The 21,131-nt window shown below is 37.3% G+C and overlaps 1 protein-coding gene across 1 annotated transcript in view; it reads left to right on the top strand.

Moving 5' to 3' along the window:
* The window catches only part of ROCK1 (Rho associated coiled-coil containing protein kinase 1), a 79,524-nt gene extending 58,620 nt beyond the window's left edge, over nucleotides 1-20,904 (top strand). The window contains exons 22-34 of the mRNA XM_010708815.2: nucleotides 190-284; nucleotides 1,751-1,916; nucleotides 3,361-3,454; nucleotides 4,607-4,695; nucleotides 5,300-5,488; nucleotides 5,961-6,126; nucleotides 10,999-11,069; nucleotides 13,338-13,426; nucleotides 14,879-14,957; nucleotides 15,079-15,340; nucleotides 15,903-16,110; nucleotides 17,612-17,689; nucleotides 19,442-20,904. Of these exons, the coding sequence (XP_010707117.1) occupies nucleotides 190-284; nucleotides 1,751-1,916; nucleotides 3,361-3,454; nucleotides 4,607-4,695; nucleotides 5,300-5,488; nucleotides 5,961-6,126; nucleotides 10,999-11,069; nucleotides 13,338-13,426; nucleotides 14,879-14,957; nucleotides 15,079-15,340; nucleotides 15,903-16,110; nucleotides 17,612-17,689; nucleotides 19,442-19,445 (1,590 nt within the window). The 3' untranslated portion in view covers nucleotides 19,446-20,904. The remainder of the gene's footprint in view (nucleotides 1-189; nucleotides 285-1,750; nucleotides 1,917-3,360; nucleotides 3,455-4,606; nucleotides 4,696-5,299; nucleotides 5,489-5,960; nucleotides 6,127-10,998; nucleotides 11,070-13,337; nucleotides 13,427-14,878; nucleotides 14,958-15,078; nucleotides 15,341-15,902; nucleotides 16,111-17,611; nucleotides 17,690-19,441) is intronic.
* The last annotated feature ends 227 nt before the right edge of the window (nucleotides 20,905-21,131 follow it).

Below are 21,131 nucleotides of genomic sequence, written 5' to 3'. Positions count from 1 at the left end.
TCATTTCCCAACACGAGAGTAACTGGAAGGGAGCATACTGGGCAGGAGTGGAGGAGAGGATTATTATTAAAGGTAGTACTGTCATTTGTTGGTTTGACAAATTAAAACCAACTGGGTACCACAACCATGAAGAATTACAGTAACGGAATTTGAATAATGATTCTTTTATTTTTATGCTTTCTTTTACAGACACTTTACAAAACTCAGGTTAAGGAACTGAAGGAAGAAATTGATGAAAAGAATAAAGAAACGCAAAGAAAAATGCAGGAATTGCAAAATGAGAAGTATGCCCATTTTTTCTGTCAATAGGCATAAGTTATTCCATACTGAGTTTTTCACTAATCAGATGTGAAATATTTAGTTCTTTCAAAAGCAGGCAGGCTTCAGAATTGTTCTGTAACACTCTGCAAGATGGCAAATACACACGATATTGCCTATGCTGGCAGACAAATATGGCAATTCATATTTGTATGGATTTGAAGCATAACGGCTGGAAGAAGAGTGCTGACTTCTAAGAATTTTGGAGGATGTAAAATTTTGGAAAAAATATTCCAGTTTCTACTTATTGTCCTTTTGTTTGTGAAACTGTTTTGATTTGATTACTATGCCATCCTCGTTAGTATTTAATGCATTTCCATCTGCAAGAGGATGATTTAAGGAAAAGATAATGAAATCCTACTGCGTTTGTACCTTAGCACTTCTAAGCAATCTAAAGGGAGAATGTTTTTGCAGTGTAAGTGATGTGTTTTGATCAGATAAGAAAAGAAGAAAACAAGGATGTGGTAATAAACACAACATAAGAGTAGAATACATATTTTCACAAAGTTGTCAAGAATAGTATCCAACTTAAAAACAAGCAAACAAAAAAACAGAAGAGACTTCAGTCCTTCCATCACCTGCTTTTATGAATTCGATTTATTCCCTCTCTCTACACCACAATCTTGTGTTCGTTACAGATGTTTTTTATGTGTTTATATATGGGATTAAATACAAACTCTAAATATATTTTGATAGTTACCTTTTTACAGTAGAGGCCAATGTCTGCTACAGATTCTTTCTTCACAGCTTAAATGACATTTTATTTTGTAGGAAAGACCTCCGTACTAAAGCCCACACTGCAGCAATGTATTGCTGCCTTTATTTTCCTCCCACATTGTGAGCCATGTCACATGTTGCTGGGTACCTTTGATTCCTGGGTGCTAGACTGGCTTGACATAAGTTTCCTTGCAAGTGCATATGAGTGCCTTGCCTATACTCCAAGAGAGAGCAAGACAGTTTAGTTTGCATGCTGAACTGCCTGTCAAGCGGTAGACAGACTTTGCAGCTCTTCATGCCAAAACCTCCTTAGAACCACTGTACATTTTCAGAAATGTTATATGGTTTTATTGCTCAAACAGTTGAGAGCACATGAGCAGTAATCCTGTGTGAAGTATCAGCTAATACTGGTAGGACTGAGTAGATGAATTCAAATTTCTTATTCCTCCAAGACAGGATAACGTGAAACTTCAATTCCAAAGACTTGTTTTTTTGTGGATGACTGAAATTGTGGTTGAACTGTAGTAAGCTGACTGCTGTAGCTTTTTGTTCATCAAAATATAACATGCACACAGAGTTTTGTTTTAAAATCAAATTTTTGTTTTTAGGTAACTAAGATAATGATAACTAACTGAACGGTATAATTTGCATTTGTTTGTTTTTCCTGAAAATACGAAATGCATAGAAAAGCAAAATCTGAATGTCCTTTTTACAGAGAAACACTCACTACGCAGCTGGATTTAGCTGAAACCAAAGCTGAGTCGGAACAGTTGGCACGGGCACTTCTTGAAGAGCAGTATTTTGAATTGAGTCAGGAGAGCAAAAAAGCAGCATCACGACATAGGCAAGAAATGACAGATAAGGACAGCATCATAAGAAGGGTAAATTACATGAGTAAATAGTACCTAAATATATCATCCAACTGGAAAGAAAAATCTTTTTATTTTAATTTGTAATGTCTTCTGGGCATAACTAATGATTATTTAAGTATCTGTGTTTTGAGCTCAGACAATTAAAATATTTGAATCCCATCATCTGAACTAACAAAGAAATGTAGACGGTGAGAATCTGAGATGAGCTCATACTATACATGAAGCCAATGTCTATAATTCAGTTATTAAGCTTTTTCCAGCCGATTCCTGTCATTGCTCAATGTGTGTAAATTTTTTTGGTGTACTGTAGAATCTTACTGTAAAACTGCTTAATCTTAAAAATATGTATATATACCTGGAAATGTTGAGATTTTTCCTTCTGCTAAACCATTTATTTAAAAGAACTCCTTATCATTCCCCTTGCAGTTTTTGAAGATACTTTATAGAATAGCTGTTGAGTATCAATATGCTTATAAATGTCTGTAACTGAGTTTTCAAATAGCAGTCCGTATGTGTGCATACACACGTACACACAGATATCTATTTATCTATCTATCTATCTAGTATTGCTATTCTGTCACCATTTTCCCCTTTGGCAGTATGTAGATGCTGGGTTTGGAAAAGTGACTGTAATAATTCATCTTGAATCAGTTACTGAAAGTTTTCTGTTAGCGTTGCTACATGTTAGATCTCTGTAAGAAAGCAGTAAAAGTGATGTTAATTGCACCTACAGTCTGTGCCCTCTTAAGAGCTCTGACTTTCCAAAATGGAACAATTTCTTAAATGTTTAGACTGTGTCAGCAGGGCATAGAAAGAGTACCTTCTTGTCAGTATTCCTGGTTTCAAATACTGTGATAATGCTCTTAATGTATACTTGTTAAGTAGCTAGCAAAGTATATTGATTGTGCCTTCTGGCAGTTAACATATTCAAAGCATAATAGTTTTCCTTTACAGTTTTTTTTTTTTGCAAACTTGTTTGAATATTTACCTCTATATACTTTGACTCAGACAAAATTTAGTTTTGTTTTTGTACTGATTTTTGTCTGTTTTTCATTATAAACATCAGTTATTTAGCAGCTGGTTCATTGAATCTTCTCTAGACTTGAATGCTGGGATTCTATCATCTGTCTGCTGCTTTTCTTTCTAGATCCATTGGATCTGCCCTCTGGGTACTGAATTTTTAATTGTATGCTAGAGTATTTTCAGTTTTGTAAAGAGGATTTTTAAAAAGATGCTTTGTGAGACCAGTTGTATTCTAGAACCTTCTGATATATCAAGGCAGCTTAGAAGAAATGTACCATTTTTATAGTTCAATTTTGAAAGGTAAGCATTTTTTTTTAATGCACACTTGAAGACATTGCAAGTAAAAGGCTGTTACAGATTAAGGATATTTAAGAAAATGATCGTATAAATATGGCAAGATCTGTCTTAAAATGTATTTGTTTTCATTTAGCTGGAAGAAACTAACAGCACATTAACCAAAGATGTTGATCTAATAACAAAAGAAAATTCAGAGATCAGTGAAAAAATGAAGAAACAGGAGGAAGGTATGTCATCTTTGGAGTCTTAAATTACTTGTAATGAAGCACAAATGAATTTGAAGCACGCATGAAAATGAAAATGGGAAATTGGAAAAGCATTTCTGTATGTCCTCCATAGCGGTGAAGTGACTTGATGGAAAATGCGTCATCTTGAAATTGTGTGTGAATTGCTACTCTCTACCGTATTTGTTCCATTCCCATATGCTGCCTTTTTATTGTTAAGAACAATTAAAACTTCACTTTCATCAGGCAGAAATAAGTGAGCTGCTGCCCCTGCTTCCCTCAGTTTTTAAAGCAAGTTAGAATGCAAATTCCTGCAGGCATTATCAGGAATGCCTTCCTTACCCTGTCTGTCCAACCTCTTTCTGCCAGCCCTACCTCAAGTGAATGAAAAGTTAAGGAAAAGTGGTATTTCAGTCATTTCACATTGCATGCAGTGTACTTAATGAAGTGTTTGTTTCTGTCTCTGGAATGTATAGTAAGACAGCGTTGATATTTCATCTTCCTTAAGACATCCTTTAATTTAGAATTATGCTCTTACTGGTGGATTTACATTCTAATTCCTTGTATTCAGGATAAGTGGAAAATGCATTGTTGAAGTTGCTTGTGATTCTGCATTTGAGCAAGGAACGTGTAATCAGAACATGTATTTTAGTATCTGTTAACTATAAGAGGAAAGACCTTATCAGTTGAGATGCCAATGTTGTTTTAAACACTATGTAAGCAGGAATATTTTGCTTTTGTTCTGCATTTTGTAAGAGCAGGGATTTTGCAGGGACTGGGCAAGAAAGTTTTCAGTTTATATGTATATATGTTAATTTTATCATGTTTGTTAGTTTTAAGTATTTGAAAGTTATTCTTTAAGTGCTTGTAGTTTTGATGGAGGAATTCTTATCAGTAAAATGGTTAGAAGCCCTGAGAAAAACCAGGAGACTGCAGGTGTGATAGATAGGTTGTTTATAGTATTTCATCTTGGTGCCATCAGTAAATAGGAATAGTAGCACAAGACCAGTAACATTTATCAGATCAGTAACATTTATCATTATTTAGGTGATGCAATAGGGAATAAGGGGAAATAGAATGGTACAGTTTTATGTGATTAAGCTTAGGAATACTTACCTTGTCCTAAAATCTCAAAGTTGAATCTTACTTTAACAGAATATAAGATGAAAAAAGAGGAAGAAATTAACAATATTAGAATGCAATATGAGAAGAGTATCAACACAGAGAGAACTCTGAAGACACAGGTATAACTCTTATGTAACTGAATAAAGTAAAAATGATGTTGCGTGTCAGATATATTTCAACTTTTTTTTGTGCAGTTGGCTCTTAGTGCTTGGGATTTGTTAATTTAATGCTAATCATGATGCATAGTACTGATATTTAGAGTTTAAATAAAATTGATTATGAATTATTACTAGTATAGTAAGGACCATTAATACTGGTGAAGTATTTTTCAGGGGCTTGAGATAAGTTTTTTCTGTACCAACTACATTACTGTGGTTTTGGGAAATCTACACTTTTTAAAGACAGGTGGAGATGATTGGAGAAGTTGGAATGGGGCGAGAGTTTCTTTTTCAAGCTCTTATCTCCATTTTTGCTCTTTGAATTGGGTATCGGTGTGAGAAATACAGTAACTGAGGTACACATCTTAATGTACCCCCACGGATATGTTTTCAGTTTTGGAATTAATTACAATGATTTATTGAATTACGCCTCTCCCATTCTGTTCTTAGATCATGAAGACTTGCACGTTTTTGCTAATCCTCCAACTAGATAAACTTGGAAGGTTTATGTGACGCTTGCTTTCATACATAACTTTTCTGACTTATCTTCTGTTTCTTGTAACAGGCTGTCAACAAACTGGCTGAGATCATGAATAGAAAAGATTTTAAAATAGATAGAAAGAAAGCAAGCATGCAAGATTTGAGGAAGAAAGACAAGGAAAACCGAAAGCTACAACTGGAGCTTAATCAAGAAAAAGAGAAATTCAATCAGATGGTAGTGAAATACCAGAAGGAGCTTAATGAAATGCAAGCGGTAAAATTATCTTCATTTTTGTCACATTATGAAATTCTCTGCCCAGGGAAAATGTGCAGCTCCTAGTGCACTTGAGAAAAAGAGTTCTGTTTCTGATGTACTAGACTAGAATGTTAGTGAAGCTGTGTTGTTCTCATTCATTTCTCCTTTCTCAGCTGGTAACTGGGAGTGACTGGTACATTATGAAAACTGAATATTTCATAGTACATTATTCATATGTTTTTTCTCTGGAAGATTAAATTTTTTGTTATAAGTTCTATTAACATTTTCTATTTCAATGTATCGCTTTATCTTTGATATTTAGCCTTTTTTCCTAGACTTTAGGAACATTTTTATGATAATAATTTGTGTCAACGCTATCAAAAGTGTCTAGAGATTTTGGGGCAAAAAGAAGTAGTAAGGGTTTGTTTTTAAATACTTTGCTCCCATATTTTTGATACCGTGGTGATGATGTATGTGTATACATATACAGCAACTAGCAGAAGAATCAACATACAGGAATGAGCTACAGATGCAACTGGATAGTAAAGAGAGTGACATAGAACAACTACGAAGGAAAATTTTGGATCTCCAGCAAGGAATGGATTCCACCAGCGTTTCTAGTTTACAGCCAGATGAAATTGATGGGAATCTTTCAGGTAAGAGGAAAGTGTATTTGAAATAGTTGTTTCGGTGCATATACACTATTTTGGAAGGTCCGTTCTTCCAGTCTTTCAAATAGGTCACTACCTTCTTGAAAATACCTTGTGACTATCTTTCTGTGTTACATTTCTACTTGTATTTTTTGAATTTATTTTTCAGTTTCATGGCTCAGCTGCTCACACTTAGTCTTCTAATTACTTTATGGCACGGTATTACCATAACTTTCCACCTTTGTGGAAGGAATATAGCTGTCACTGCTGTTTGAATATAGTAACTACAATTTGCAGTGTAGAGTGAATTCAGTAGAGGGCCAGCATATTTCCATAGTGCGTTTTATATCTTGAGTGCAAACTTGCCTTGATCTTGTTTGGTAGTCATAGTAACGTAGCATTTTTATGAAAAGTGGCAACAGTTGTCTGTGTGAAAGGAAAAAAAACAACCCACTAAACTGTAGAAATTCCTATAATGCATACCAGAGTATGGTATTCTAATTCAGTTAGAAGTTTAGAAGAATATCAAATATAAGCTGGTGATTCCTGTATAGCTTCAGTTGCAGACATTGTATTTGGCGGCCCACTGTTAACATTGGTTAGTGATTTCCCACCCCTCAATATTTGCAGAGTGTAATGAGTATGTTCACGTTTCTATATCCCTAGATAAGGATAGTAATAATCAGCACTTTCTCCACCATTTTCAGCAAAATGGCTGTTTTGTAATATACTGAAAAAAAAATATATATCCTCATCACTTGCCTCCATCTGGTAACATCTTCCCTATTTCCTTAAAATTAATATTAAGTCAATGTGACACTGTCTGCTAGATCTGGGGAAGTTTGTAGCAGTGTGCTCTTTCTTTGTCTGCCTCATATGGTATGTTGTTTCAGTTTTCCCTTTGCGATTGCGCATTTTTAAGTGTCTGTCCAAACTGCCACTTTGAATTTGGGGGTAGAAGTTTACTAAGTTGTAGCAAATCAGCTATAATTTTATCACTGTTAATTAAAATATCCTAATTACTGGAACTTCTTACAGTCTTTCCCTTTGTCTTCTTTACTCCTCTATTTCTACTTTACCAACCTTTCACTTCCCTTCATTTTTTGCCCTCTTCTTTCCACATGCCTCTTACTTTTACTGCAGTTGTGCTTCTGATGTTAGTATTTCATACAGGTAGGACCTCTAATATATGTTATTAGGACATCTCATGTATGTTTTTTAAATGTGTTTTGATTTTGTCCTTAGAATGCGTTGGGTTTTTTTGTTTGAGTGAGGCTCTGAATTGATCAGAATCTGAATAAGAAGCAATTGAGGTAATTTAAGGAGATTGTGACGTTAGTATGATCATATTTCACACTTTTGTTAGTCAAGTAGAGAGCACAGAAGAACTACACTAGCATTCAACTAACATTCAACTTAGCATTGTAAGCAGGAAAAGAAAGCCAGTCTTTAAAGTGTACGTACCCCATGCCGTAAAAGAGGAAATAACAGAATCATAGGTTAAGGCTGGAAGAGACCTCTGAAGGTAGTCAAGGTCCTGCTCAAATGAGGACACTGAGAGCAAGTTGCCCACCATCCATCACCATGTCCAGGTGACTTCTGAAGATATCCAGGGAGGGAATTCCACAGCCTTGGCATCCACTTGGATCCCCAAGTCCTGTCCTTCTCTATGTCCTAGTGTGTGAGGTTGTTCCTGCCCAGGTGTAGGACTCCACTCTTCTCCTTTTTAACTTCATGAGATTCTTGTCAGCCCTGGATGGCGTTGTGTCCCTCTGATGAGTCAGTCACTCCATGCTGATTTGTGTTTTCAGCATATTTACTTAAGATGCACTCAATGAACAATCTGTATTGCGGGGTAAAGATGTCAAGAAGAAGTGGAGCTGGGATCTTCTGCTTGTTACTGGCCTTCAACTAGACTCACGTTTCAGTTGGTGTCTCCAGTGTTAGAATCCTTGCTGAAGCAGCTGGAATAATGTGCATTTCAGTTATGCCTTTAGAATGCCTCTTCCCCCTGGCTAGGCTTACCAAGCCTCAATACTTGTAAAAAGAGTTGCTCTTTGTAGAGACAAAATTTAAGTATGAACTTCAAGGGTTTTTTCCTAACCATTATAGGACACCTAACCTGTTCTGAATTGGTTGTTTTCATCTGAATTGCAAGATCATAGAATCATAGAATTGTTTGAATTGGAAGGGAGCTGTAAAGGTCATCTAGCCCAACTACCCTGCAATGAATAGGGATACCTACAGCTCGCTCAGGTTGCTCAGATTCCTGTCGAGACTCATCTTGAGTGTCCCCAAGGACAGGACATCTACCACATCTTTGGGCAACCTGAGGTTCACATAACTTAAACAGCTGAGTTGTCTGGCAGTTTTAACTGAAGGAATACTTTGATGTATGTTATTACATGGTATTTTACAAAGAGTAGAACAATGAACGTGCACCACCTTGGACAACAATTGTTTGAAATACAGGACACAGCTATGACTTCTTGAAATGTTCCTACAAGTAGCTATCAAAGTCTGATCCAGCTGTCTTGGTGAGGTTTAAATGAAAATGTAGTAAGAAATCAAATGGGAAGGGCTGGTTGGAAGGAGTTAGTGAGGGAGTAATCTTTCACTTTGTTGTTATGGGTGGAGTCTGAGGAGCAGGAATTCCTTAACAGGGAAAAAATACTATATTGCTCCTGAAGGCACCTGTATTGCTCAGCTCAAAACCAGCAAAAGCTCATGAATCAGTACAGCAGTTGTTGTCTTCTCTAATTCTAACTTAGTGTTAGAACTCCTCTTTATTATCCTGAGTCACTATTGTGGCAATATGAATATTAGCCATGGAGATGTTTAAAATGCAAATCCATCTTCTAATATGCATTGAGAGAGAAGTGTAAGAGTTACAGTTTTCACAGATGTTTTTTCTTCATATTCTGTTTGGGCCCAGCTGGCCATCAGGTATTTTCAAGGTCTAACTCCTTCCTGTTGCTTTTTAGAGACAAAATTGGAAAAACCTTTTCATAGTCTGGGTAGCTCATATTTTCTTAATTACTTAATCAGAACACTCATAAATATTATTTGTCTGGATCAGATATTTGAGAAATGTCCAGATGGGCATTTGCAGTTGTTAGCTAACTCTGTCAAGGAAAATCAAAAAGCACTGTAAATATTACTCAAGATGAGTATTTGTGGCAAGGCTGGAACAAAAATAGCTCATCTACCCTTTCAGAGTACATTTAGTTCCAGTCTCATGTTAGCTGTTGCTGAAAAGGAGCACATTCAGAAAATATTTTTGACTGCAATATGATATTCACAGTTCAGAAATTCTCTCTCATTCAAATAGTATTTGCTCACTAGAATAGATTTATAGTAGGCAGAAAAGAATGTCAACCAATTCACTTGTAATAACTTACCCATTTTCTACTGCATGTGAAATTTCTTCCAGGATGTACTGAAATAGAAGTGAGCTTAGGAAAATATTCCTCCTCATGCTATCTGTAAAAACAACGTAGTACCTGATGCTTCTTTAAAATCTGTCATTATTGGATCTTTCCAAATTTTCATAGGGCACAATTACCCAAAATGTGCAGTGCTCCTTTAGAACCACTGTAGTTATGGTCATTAGTAGCAGGTAATCAGGTTGGTTTGGGGTTTTCTTTTTTTTTCTTCAAAAGGGGACTTCATCTTTAGCATATTTCTAAAATGCAGAAAAACAGAAATTAAATTGTCAAGGACCAAATACTCAACATAAGGTGAGCATTAGCTGCGATGCCTACGGACAATATGTTTCCATTTCTAAAGCCATGGATTATTAAGAGCTAGGAGGAGGGGAGAAGGAGAGAGGGCCTCTCAGGCCCTTTCTGCAAGTCTTGCACGAGTAGAAGAGGCAGGGAAGTCTGGTATTCCTTAATTGTTTGAGGCAAATTTCTGGTTGGAAAGAGTTCTGCTTTTCTCCAGATAGGATTTGAGCAGTTCACTGTCCCCACTCAGTATTCTGAGACTTTTCTGTAGTCTGCTGAGAAATGATAAAGATGTGATTCTGTCTTCTTATTTCTTTATTGTAGTCCACTTTTAAATATTGCATGCTGTAGGAATAATGTTGGAAAGCTGTGTTTGTTTCATACCAAGTTTTAATGCCAGGTGCGGCTGTTAGTCAGGCAGACTTGTTTTTCTTGTGACCTTTCTCTGTAGAATTGTTAAATTGCTAATTTCATGATAGCAAAATATATGATTTTAAAGTAATTTTTGAAAAACTGTCCACTGAAAATCTGAATAAAATGCTTGTCTTTTATTCCTGATATCTAGTCGATTCTTCCTGCATTCCTTATTTATTTATCTCCTATGCTTATCTTCTGTGAGTAATGGAACACCTGTGTAGCTTTGCTTGCTCTTGTGCACTCTTCTTTTTGTTTCCCTTGGGAAATGTGGACCTGATTTACTTGCTGCATTTTCCTGCTGAATATTTTCATGTAGACCCTATGAGTGTTAAATGGTATTTACACTGAAAATTTCTGAATCATCCTCCATTTAAGCTGTAACACACTTCCAAAGCCAAGTCTTTTCTGTGGCCTGACCCTTTGCAAACAATGTACATTGTGTTTAAATGTTGACATCAAGGAAAGCAGCTTCACTTTATTCTGCAGTAACTGTGTGATAAAGTGTTAGCTTTTGATGGAGCATGAAATAAATGCTTATATCTTCCTTTTATTCAGCTGTGCTTTTTATTCTGCTTTGCTGAATTGGTAATTGCCTATTACTGCATGTAGTACATTTTCCTTTCTAGTAATAGTTTGCTTTGTGTTATTTTGCTTTACTATATATAATTAATATAAATAATAACATAAATACATACAATTACTTACTGGTTTTTGTTTTTTTTTTAAAAACTAGAATCAAGGCTTGAAGGTTGGCTTTCAATACCAAACAAGGGAAACATAAAGCGACACGGCTGGAAGAAACAGGTACAGATGGAATTCTTTTTTTCTTCCCTAACTCCCTTGAAAAATGTTGTTATTATTTTGTTTTGTTTTTAGGCATGCAGTAAGGGTGGAATTGGTTTTACAGCTCATACTTAAGAAGCAAAAAAAGTAATGAGAGTATTCCAGCGTGTATATACAGCTTTATAGAGAAAGAAAGTGATGTAACAGAAGAATAGATACGCAACATGTATCAGAAATTTTTTTTGATATCTAAGGCTGTCTGACTTATTGTTCTAGAATTGATTTATCCAGCTTGCTGTCAGACTTCTGGCATTTCTTTGGCACAAAACACATTACTTTATTCTGCTCTTAATTATCTAAAATATGACATCCTTTTTGTCAGAATACATCTCATAGACATCTCTACGTGTCTTCTAGAATATTCATCACCTTGGATGATTAAATTTATAAACTTCAGATAAACTCAGCTTCTCCACTAAAAGACTCGAACTTCTCCAGGCATGCAAGATACTGCGGTCAATTACTCCATTCATGCTCTTCTAGTTTAAAAAATAGGTCCTGCACTTTGAGGGCATTTGAGCTATAAGTGGTTGCCTCTGTAAAACAAATTATGCTGACAAGATTCGTTAAGCTGAGTTTCAAGCTGCTAAATGAGGGGCCGTATTGACTAGAGTGTGTATTTTCTTAGCTGAACTACACTGCATCTGAAACAGTGTCAGCAGCGTGACAACTGAATTCTGTTGTATTCAGAATTTGCATTTGTTAGCAGTAGTCATTTTAAGGCTTTTCTCTTACTGTGAAAGGCAGAGTTGTATACTTCATAGGCAAAGAAGGCATCAGCTTTCTGTTGAAGTAGATCAAAAGAGTACAAGCACAGATGTTTTCTACGGTGGGGCAGATTGCAAGAGGCTTGCACCATGAAGACTTAGACCTTGATCGGGCTTTGTATTAAAGAATCCTGACTGAGGACCTGAGATCAGTAGTTGAGATGTGCTCAGCTGAAGCGTGCAGCTTGAGGAATATGTGTGTCAAACACTTTCCTGTGAACTTGTTAAGGTCACTTTCATATTCAGATTATGAAGTCAGACTCATTCTTGTGTAATGAGGAAACTCCTCTTGTAAGGAGGAGTGATCAGCATTTACAGAATAGTCAGTACTGGTGTAATGCAGAAACTCATTCAATTACCTACCAGTAACTGGAATTCAAGATGAATTGTTTGTGTATTCTCTTATTTTCCTTACTTTTGAGTTGTATTATACCAGAATGTGGAGATGAATATGGATGGACCAGTCTTTTAGATCTTTTTTTTTTATACATACACCTTTAATATATTGTTTCTAAAATGCTTGAAACAGGAGAGGGGACTGCCACAGTGATGGTTGAGCTTTTGCTTATGGGCAGTCGTAGCAAAGACATTGGATTGGCAGGTCCTAGTGAAGAGCAACAAGCAGTGAATGCTACAGATCTGAGCTCACTGGGAAGTGCTTAGGTTAGAGGTATTTGACCTTTACTCGCTTGTAGAGTTACAAAATTTGTTTTCTCTAGGCAGCGTGCTTTGTAATTCCTGTCATCTGAACCAGTTTTTATAATTCTGTGTGATTAGGAGCAGCACTGGGAAGGTGTCTGTGTGCTTTAAATTGAGGACAATATAAATAGGCTTTTGGGGATGGCAGGCATACTGAACATTTGGGAAAGAGGAATGCTGCAAAAGAATGTTCATTTCTCTTCCTTTGCAAACTTTTCCTTTACTGTTTCAGTTTATTCCTAGGTTTGGAATGTATACCAGACTATCACCTGTAAACTCTTACTGCTGCTTTACTTTTGCTCCTTGTTGTATTAGCCCATTAGATAGGAAGTAGATTCTGAGCTCAGTTGCTAACTCCTTCAGGCTATCAGTTATTGGTGCAAAGCACCAGTTAATCCTGCAGATCTCTGGACTACTGGAGGTGTTTGTGATACTCTGCATTCTAGGAGCTGCTCAGGATTGGAGTAATTTTTCATATCAACTTTGTAGTCTCAAATGAAATTTGAGTTCTGTATGGATAGACTCCCGAAGTCACTGTGGACACTGTAGAGTTCTGCCATGGCAATACACAATCACTGTGGCTGTAGTGTTGCACAGCTGTCAGAAGTATCTCTGATGAGGACTTAAATATCTCTTGATACTAGTTGAAAAGACTGAGTAAAAAAAAAAGAAAAGATTTTTCATGTTCTTAGGAAAATACAACTGGATAAATGTTTCTTTTTAGTATTCAATTTTAACTTGTTTTTACCTTTTCTCTTCCCAGTACGTTGTGGTGAGCAGTAAAAAGATACTGTTCTATAATGATGAAAAGGACAAGGACCAGTCTAATCCATCCATGGTACTAGACATAGAGTAAGTACAGTTACTGTTAGCTTTGTGTTGACAAAAGAGCGTTCAAGCTGATAAGAGATCTGTCAACTTGGAATCAAAATTCCATACATACTTTTGAATTTCTTGTAGTAATTGGAAAATGTCTTTTTACCTGTATTTCAGGATGCTGTTATCTTTCATGGAAGATCCTATGTTCTAGGGTTGTTTTGTATTGTTACGGCTAAAAACCGAATCACAGGATAATGTGGGTCTTTCTGCATTCACTGGTCTGTTTTTGAAGAAGAGATGAAGCTTATTATGACAGGGACAGAAACCAGTGGAACCTACTGTTCTTTCTCTTTTTGTGATTTGGTGTTACCTTTTTATCTATGCTGGTTAAAGTATGGGATGGGTGGTAAGTTGTGGCACAGCCCCCCAATTTTTTAATGACTGGTTTGTCCTGTTACTTCAAATAGCTGTTTTCTAATGCAGGTCATGATATCTGTGGGGTACACCAAAGTAAGGTACAGGCTCTCTGATTTTAGGTCTCTTCCCCTTGCCTCATAACTTGTTCTTGCAGTCTGAGAAGGGATTGGTGTTGACCAAGCTCAAAGCATTTCTTAATTTTCCAGACAATTTCTATTAAAGAGGAAAAATAAATAAATAGTTTCCCCTGTATGTTGGTTGTACGTGAGGAAGGATGTTCATCACTGAAACCCATCACTGTTACATGATTGGCTGTGATGTTTGAACAGCTGAATGTTGTGGAACCTCATAGAGTAGTAATTGGAGAAAGGCTTTAAAATGCATGAAGCAGTCTACCAGTGACCAAGAACATAAGGGTCTGGAAGGAATCACCAAATCAGGGTGTGCTTAAGCTGCCATTTGCTTGTAGACAGACAAAGCATTATTTTCTCTTTGAGCTGTTTCTTATTCTCTTTTTATAAATGTCTGTTATGGCTACTCTTGAAAAGAGAATGTTGGGCTGGATAGGCTTTAGATCTTCACCCATTGTGGGATGACATTTTGTTTCAGTTTTAACAGCATTTTCAACACTTTGTGCCCCAGATTGATCTTTATGATCTTCTGGCATTGCTTGCTTCTCAATGGATAACATGACAAAGGGGGGAAAAAAAAAACAAACAACAAACTGTACTTCCATCCAGGGTTATCAGTATGCTTTTTTTAGTAATAGTATAGACTTCATAGTGTTCTAAGAAAGAATTGGAAAGCCTTTCTCACAGCTCAGTTTGCCACGGTGTGTCTTGAACCTGTTGTAACATCATCCTCTTTCTATGCTATGAAATGTTTTGGTTTTACTTGGGTAAGACTAACTAAATTTACTAGGCAAGATCTAAAAGGTATTAGTGAATTCCTAAATTCACTATTGCAGCCTTGAAGTGTGTAATTTTGCTTGTATAAACAAGATTTGGAAGAACTTGAAAGCAATTTGATTATAGTCACATTTTCTGATTGGTTTTTCTTTTAATCTAGTAAGCTGTTCCATGTCCGACCTGTAACTCAAGGAGATGTATATAGAGCAGAAACTGAAGAAATTCCTAAAATATTCCAGGTAAAAAGGAAGTGAATTGTCATTCCTGTTCCAATTCTTTTCAAGAAAACATTTGGTAATTTTAGAAATTGTATAGAAATATTTAGTACTTCAACAGTAACATGCAATATTCCTTTTTCAGATTTTGTATGCTAATGAGGGGGAATGCAGGAAGGATGTGGAGGTAGAGTCAGTCCAGCCTGCAGAGAAGACAAACTTCCTAAATCATAAAGGCCATGAATTTATTCCAACAATATACCACTTTCCAGCCAACTGCGAGGCCTGTGCCAAACCTCTTTGGCATGTCTTCAAGCCCCCAGCTGCCCTGGAATGTCGAAGATGCCATGTGAAGTGCCATAGAGACCACTTGGATAAAAAGGAGGAGTTAATTGCACCGTGCAAAGGTATCAGTACTGCTTATGAAGAGGCAGCTTTGCCGGGAGGCCTTTGGTGTAACTAATGTGGCTCAGCTGTGAGAGCACAAGAGTTTTTGCCCAGGTGCTGGTCCACTACTTGGTTCCTGAACAATTATTTCGGTCAGCTGATATTTGGCTGTGTTGGGGACAATGCAGTGACCACATCACCAAGTTGTGCTAAGACCTTTGAAGAGTGGTACTTCAGCCACTTCACAGACTGGGGTCAAAATTTCCTCTCTGTGCTCCTGTGAAATGGAGTAGTTGGGATACGTGCTCTGGAAGTCAGTCATAAGGTATCCACACAGCTTTTTAGCGTAAGCCTGAAATCAGTGCAAGTTGTCTCATTACATGAGTATTAAAGTCAAGACTATTAATGAAGAGAGACAAATATTTAATATTTGTAATTTCCCCTGCCGGTTGTCATCTTCTAAAAATACGAACCATTCCAGGTGTGTATGTTGGTGCCACCAGGTATGCTGTCTGGTGGAACAGCTGGTAGGTCATATTTCTCATTCTGATAAGGAATTCATCTTCTGCCTTTTACTTGCAGTGAGTTACGACGTAACTTCAGCAAGAGATATGTTGTTGCTGGCATCCTGTCAAGATGAACAGAAGAAATGGGTAACTCATTTAGTAAAGAAGATCCCTAAGAACCCACCTTCTACTTTCGTTCGTGCTTCTCCTAGAACCATGTCTACAAGATCCTCAGCAAACCAGTCATTCCGAAAAGCTGTTAAAAATACTTCTGGAAAAACGAGGTGAGAAACTACAAAGGCTGTGAAGCTTTTTAACTAAAAAACATAGATATCTGTTTGTAAAATCTTATTTAAGAGGAAATTGTGAAATAATGCCATAGTGAAGACTGTAGAACAGGTTGTCTAAAGCTGTGCTCAAATCCTGAAAGAGGAATAGACAGAATTCATCGTTTCTCCTTGCTCTCTCATTTCCTGTCTTCTAACAACTCATGGGACAGTAAAGCTGTTTGTGGCCCTATGCGTTAATCAGAGCCAGGTTTAAAATATCCTTTTTTTAATGCTAGGACATGGTAAATTTATTTTTAACCCTCATCCTCAGACAGTATAGCATGTTTCTTTCTCCAAAAATAAGTGAGTAGGTGGACAGTTTGAAGTGGAAATTAAGGAAAGAGTCATTCTGGATTGAAGGACATCAATTTGGAAGCACTACCAAACATTCCTTGGATGAAGCGTGTTAAATGCAAACTTCTGTGCACAGGGAGACATTAAGTATATTATGGAACATCCACCTTCAGAGGCGAGTAGTATAAAAGAAAAGCTACAAAGAGTGCTGGTTTTCTTGTTCCTGTAATTAATACTAAAACACAGGTGATTATAGTTTGAGCTACAGATATGCTCAGAGAAGGTCCTTAAGATAACATTAACCAGGAATATTTCTTTAGGCCTTGAACTGTCAGAAAAGTGGAGGAACGCAATGAAAATGTTTTCATTTAGTATCTGTTAGTTTTTCTATTCTGAAATGTGTGTCGCTGTCCTGTGTCCCTGTGCACTGTGGGATGAGCAGCTGCTCTGGAGCAGAACTTCAGCTCCTCCTTCTGCTGCCACCGGCCTGCAGCTGCCATGAAAGACTTCCTACGAAGGGGTTCTTATGTCTAATGTGAAATTTTCACTGATGTGAAATTTTCAGGATAACTCTATTTGAAATATGTGCTTGCAGGTTATGCTTCGTTTTCATCTGTAAGGGACATTTCTCAGCCTTTAATATAAAGAATGATGTCAGTAAAAGAAAAGTGCATTTTTCCTATTTTCCTGGAACATATAATAGGTTTCTCTTTAAAGGTTGAAATGGGATTGGTAAGAATTTTTGTAATATGCCATTTATGTGCATCTTTAAGCTGTATTAATTGGGCTAATCAAAAACAACACTGAAATGATCCTGACTGTACATTTTGGAAATCATTCTCTGTTATTTGAGTATATTTGTTCTTCCCCTGTGCTGCCAAACCTTGCCCTTGTAAAGTTCCCTTTCTTTATTTCACATTCTCACGACTCAGAAATGAATACTCGCACGGTATCCTGATTTTTTTCAGCGTCTTGGAGCGCAGGCTGTGATGTGAATCAAACAGATAACAATTGTGTTGGCCTGAATCCCTCAGCAAACTTGTTGGTGTAATTGATGTTTGACCTTCGGAATTTTGTTTTTACTTATGTTTAACATGGAAATAGTTTCTCAGAACATGTAATTAATCTACAGCAAGTTCTGTTTTACTGCTGCGTATTGTAGGCATCAAGTATGGAGGAAGAGGAATATTGAGCATAAGCAATTTAGAGAGGCACAGCTGTTGGCCAGCAAGAGTGCTAGGTACGTGTGTGCTGCCAGCCTGCTGTGCTGCGTGTGAGATGTATGCAGGAGGCAGCTGGGGAGCCCGCACAGCTCACTGGTGCTTGAGGAGCTGCTTGGGTGGCTTTGCAGCGTGCTCCATCCCCAGCACAGAGGGAGGCAGCTGACACTGGGTTAACTGCAACAAAATGGGGCTTGTGTGGTGCTTGCAGACAGCGTGAGCAGATGAGGAAAAGATACTTATCACGTAAGTATTAGAAAAAGATGAGATAGGAACTTGTTCTGTGCTGTTTTGTTGTGGATGGTTTTCTAACCCTCGGACAGATTTGATGCTACTGCTGACTGTGAACCAGTCAGCGACTGCTGTGATGCGTCGTGGCCACCCTGTGCCCGCATGGCACTGCACGTTATATTCTGTATGTTTAGGAAGGGAGAATTCCCTGCTTAAGGAAAGTCTGCTTCTGGTGCTCCTGATGTTTATGTTATTACACAAACATATAGAAGGTGTTGCATACTAAGCACTTACCTGGGATTGGACAGTAGCTGAGCTAACCCAGCAGCCTGTTTCCGCTGCTGCTGGTGACGGATGACTCTTCTAAGAGGAGAATTTTCCTTTTTCCTTCCCTGTTCTCCTACCGTTGCTCCTGGGTAGGTGCTTGAAATGATCCTTTTTGGTCCTTTGAACAAAGATTTACAGGTCTGACTGTTAAAAAAAGCCATAGCCTTGGTTCACTGAGCTGGTGAGTGGAATCAGCCCCCTGAGAAGTGCAGTGACTGCCTGAGCTGAGGGAAGGTGGGTAAGAGGGGTGGGGTGCTCCTCTTGAGTCAGGAAGATGGAAGTGGGAAACTGGAAGTCCTTTCAGGTAGCAGCGAGTTAGATCAAGGCACTGCACCCTGTAGTTCTGACCCTGAGCTCTTTACTTAGGGAGTGAGAGGAAGAGAGAAGGGAAGCAGTGGTGATTTCTATGAGATCCATGTGTATCTTTTGCTAAATACATGGCAATTGTTCTCTTGGCAGACGGTACAGCACAGTCTGGTCTCACTGATGGATACAGACTTTAATACATCCTTTAAAACATTTCAGGATACTTCATTTAGGTCTAATCTGGCTTTCCTTGTGGTTGATGGGCAGTGATATCGTGGAGAATTGCATCAGAACCTTTAAAGGGAACTTCGAACATAAGTTATTTCTTAGTCTTATTTTTTAATAACGTAATCACTAAGAAATATGGATTATAACTTCATTATGAGCTTGCCAGCAATTGCAATGCTGCTTCTAGATCTGAAACTACACTTTCTAGTTTATAGCAGGTTGATTTATACACATTGTATCAGCACAGTTGAGGTGTTTTATTTTAAAGTATTTAGACTAGGGCACCCAATGAAATGCATGCATGTTTCAAATGGACCTCCCATGCATCAGATGAGCTTTGGCAACTGCATGCGCGTGCTCTTAGCCCTACAGGAGCCTTTTCTAGTCCTGTAAGGGGACGAAGGTCACTTATGTTTGCCACAAATATGCTTGTCTGCTCTGAATGGTTTACTGGTAAAGCTGCAGTAACGTTATTGTGTCTGATGTCTGTATTCACCTAATGTTGTCAGAAGTGAAGAACAGTTGGGAAGGTTGTGTGGGTATGTTTTTAATATCATACGTGTCAATTGGAAAAAAATAACAGATTTTCTTCTCTGAAGTTCTTAACAAACCTGCAGGAATGTTACGAAGCAAATTTTAAATATTTTTTATTAATTGTTTCTTCTTTTTCTTTGTTCCAGCTAACCACGTGTACAGTGCTTAATGGAACCTCATGGGATGCGGTCTGAAAAACAGCTTTTTAACCACACAGAGCAGTGCAGACGGGCTGTTGTTCCTTCCAACATACTATCACAGGCTTCAGGGTTAAGATTGCTATTACTGTCTCCTCCTTGCTTTGGCACAAAAGCACACTGAGGGTGTTTAATTGCGGGTTTGCCTAAAGGTAGATTAGATTAATTATTACTGTGTAATGCAAGTTAAAGCAAATAAAGCTTAGCTAGGTGTATAAAAAAAGGTGCTGCCTTTTTTGGATATAAAAAGAAAAAAGCCTGTAAATCACGACGAAATGCAGCCAACTTTCTTCATATCAGTGAAAGAAGAGGACTGTTTACCCTCGGAAAGGGATATTTATGTCAAGATGAGCATATGAAACTGAGCAGAGGGGGAAGGTTTCTCAATGAGAAGGACTGCAATTGCTTTCAGGACTCAACAGTTGTGCTCTTGAAGACTGCAGAACTAGCTTACAAATGAAGCCTTATCACTTGAACTTCAGTGCCTTCACTGCAGAGTTCTTAACAGCCTTAATGCTAATCACCCACTTTGGAATGGATCCAAGTGTTAAATATCATACCTTACGCTTTTCAAAATACTGATTCAGCAGGTTTGTAAAGGGGGGGAAAGCCAAGTAATTGCCTTTAATCTATGCATTTTTGCCAAGCCATACTGAATTATTTTACTATTAGAGGCATTAGAAACTAACAGGACCGAATTTGGAAGCATATTTTGGGGTACATCATTTCTATAACTGAATACTGTACTGCTTTACAAATTCAAGAGATAACATACATTAAATTAACAGACATGTATGCACTGTTTGAAATGTAAATTATTCTTAGAACACTTTTACTGGGTTTTACGTTGTCGTTTTAGTGCCTTAATTTGAGTTAATTGTATGATTGCCATGTCAATAAATGTAGAAATATAAAAAATAACAAAGGAAACCTCTAAAAAAAACCTATTGTGTTATCAGTGGTTTTTACTGAACTTGGATTGGTTGAAGTATTGTAGATGCTAGATGCATTTTCTAAATTAAAGACCATCTTTGAATGGGAATTCCTCTTACAAAGAAAGACTGGTTCTAGTTTATAAGGCAAGAAATGTGCAGGCAATGGTAAAAAAAAAAAAATAAAAATAAAAAGCATATAACATAAAAGCTTCAGGTAATTCAGGAATGTCAGTAAATGCTGTCAGCCTCTTGCTTTGTAGCAGGAATGCATTCATGGTTATATGGGCAGTATGGTTTTATTTTATATTATTTCTTAACCGAATACCTCCTCAGTAATTTATAATGGCTTTGCAGTTGTGTATTAAATAAGAAGCACTGGAAAACTGATTCGTCCTTAGGACGATTTGCATGTTTCAAGTGGTATTGAAAGCCGCACTGATGGATATGTAATAATAAACATATCTGTTATTAATATGGTAATGACTCTGTGCTCATTTAATGAGAAATAAAGTAATTTATGGAAGGACTCTTCTGAAAACGACTGGCATGGTGTTTTCTCCTGACTGCAGCTTATACGTGGTTCTGAGCGTTCAAGACGCTGCAATGAGCTCTAGCACAAAGTACATTTGCATCACATGCCTAGGAGACTGGGGAACATTTCGTTTCTGTTTGATGTAAAACAGTAAAGACCATTCCATATTTTT

Source organism: Meleagris gallopavo, chromosome 3, assembly GCF_000146605.3.
Source record: "Meleagris gallopavo isolate NT-WF06-2002-E0010 breed Aviagen turkey brand Nicholas breeding stock chromosome 3, Turkey_5.1, whole genome shotgun sequence".
Lineage (NCBI taxonomy): Eukaryota > Metazoa > Chordata > Aves > Galliformes > Phasianidae > Meleagris > Meleagris gallopavo.
The sequence above is the reverse complement of the archived record's forward strand: the minus strand, read 5'-3'. Positions and strand labels throughout refer to the sequence as shown.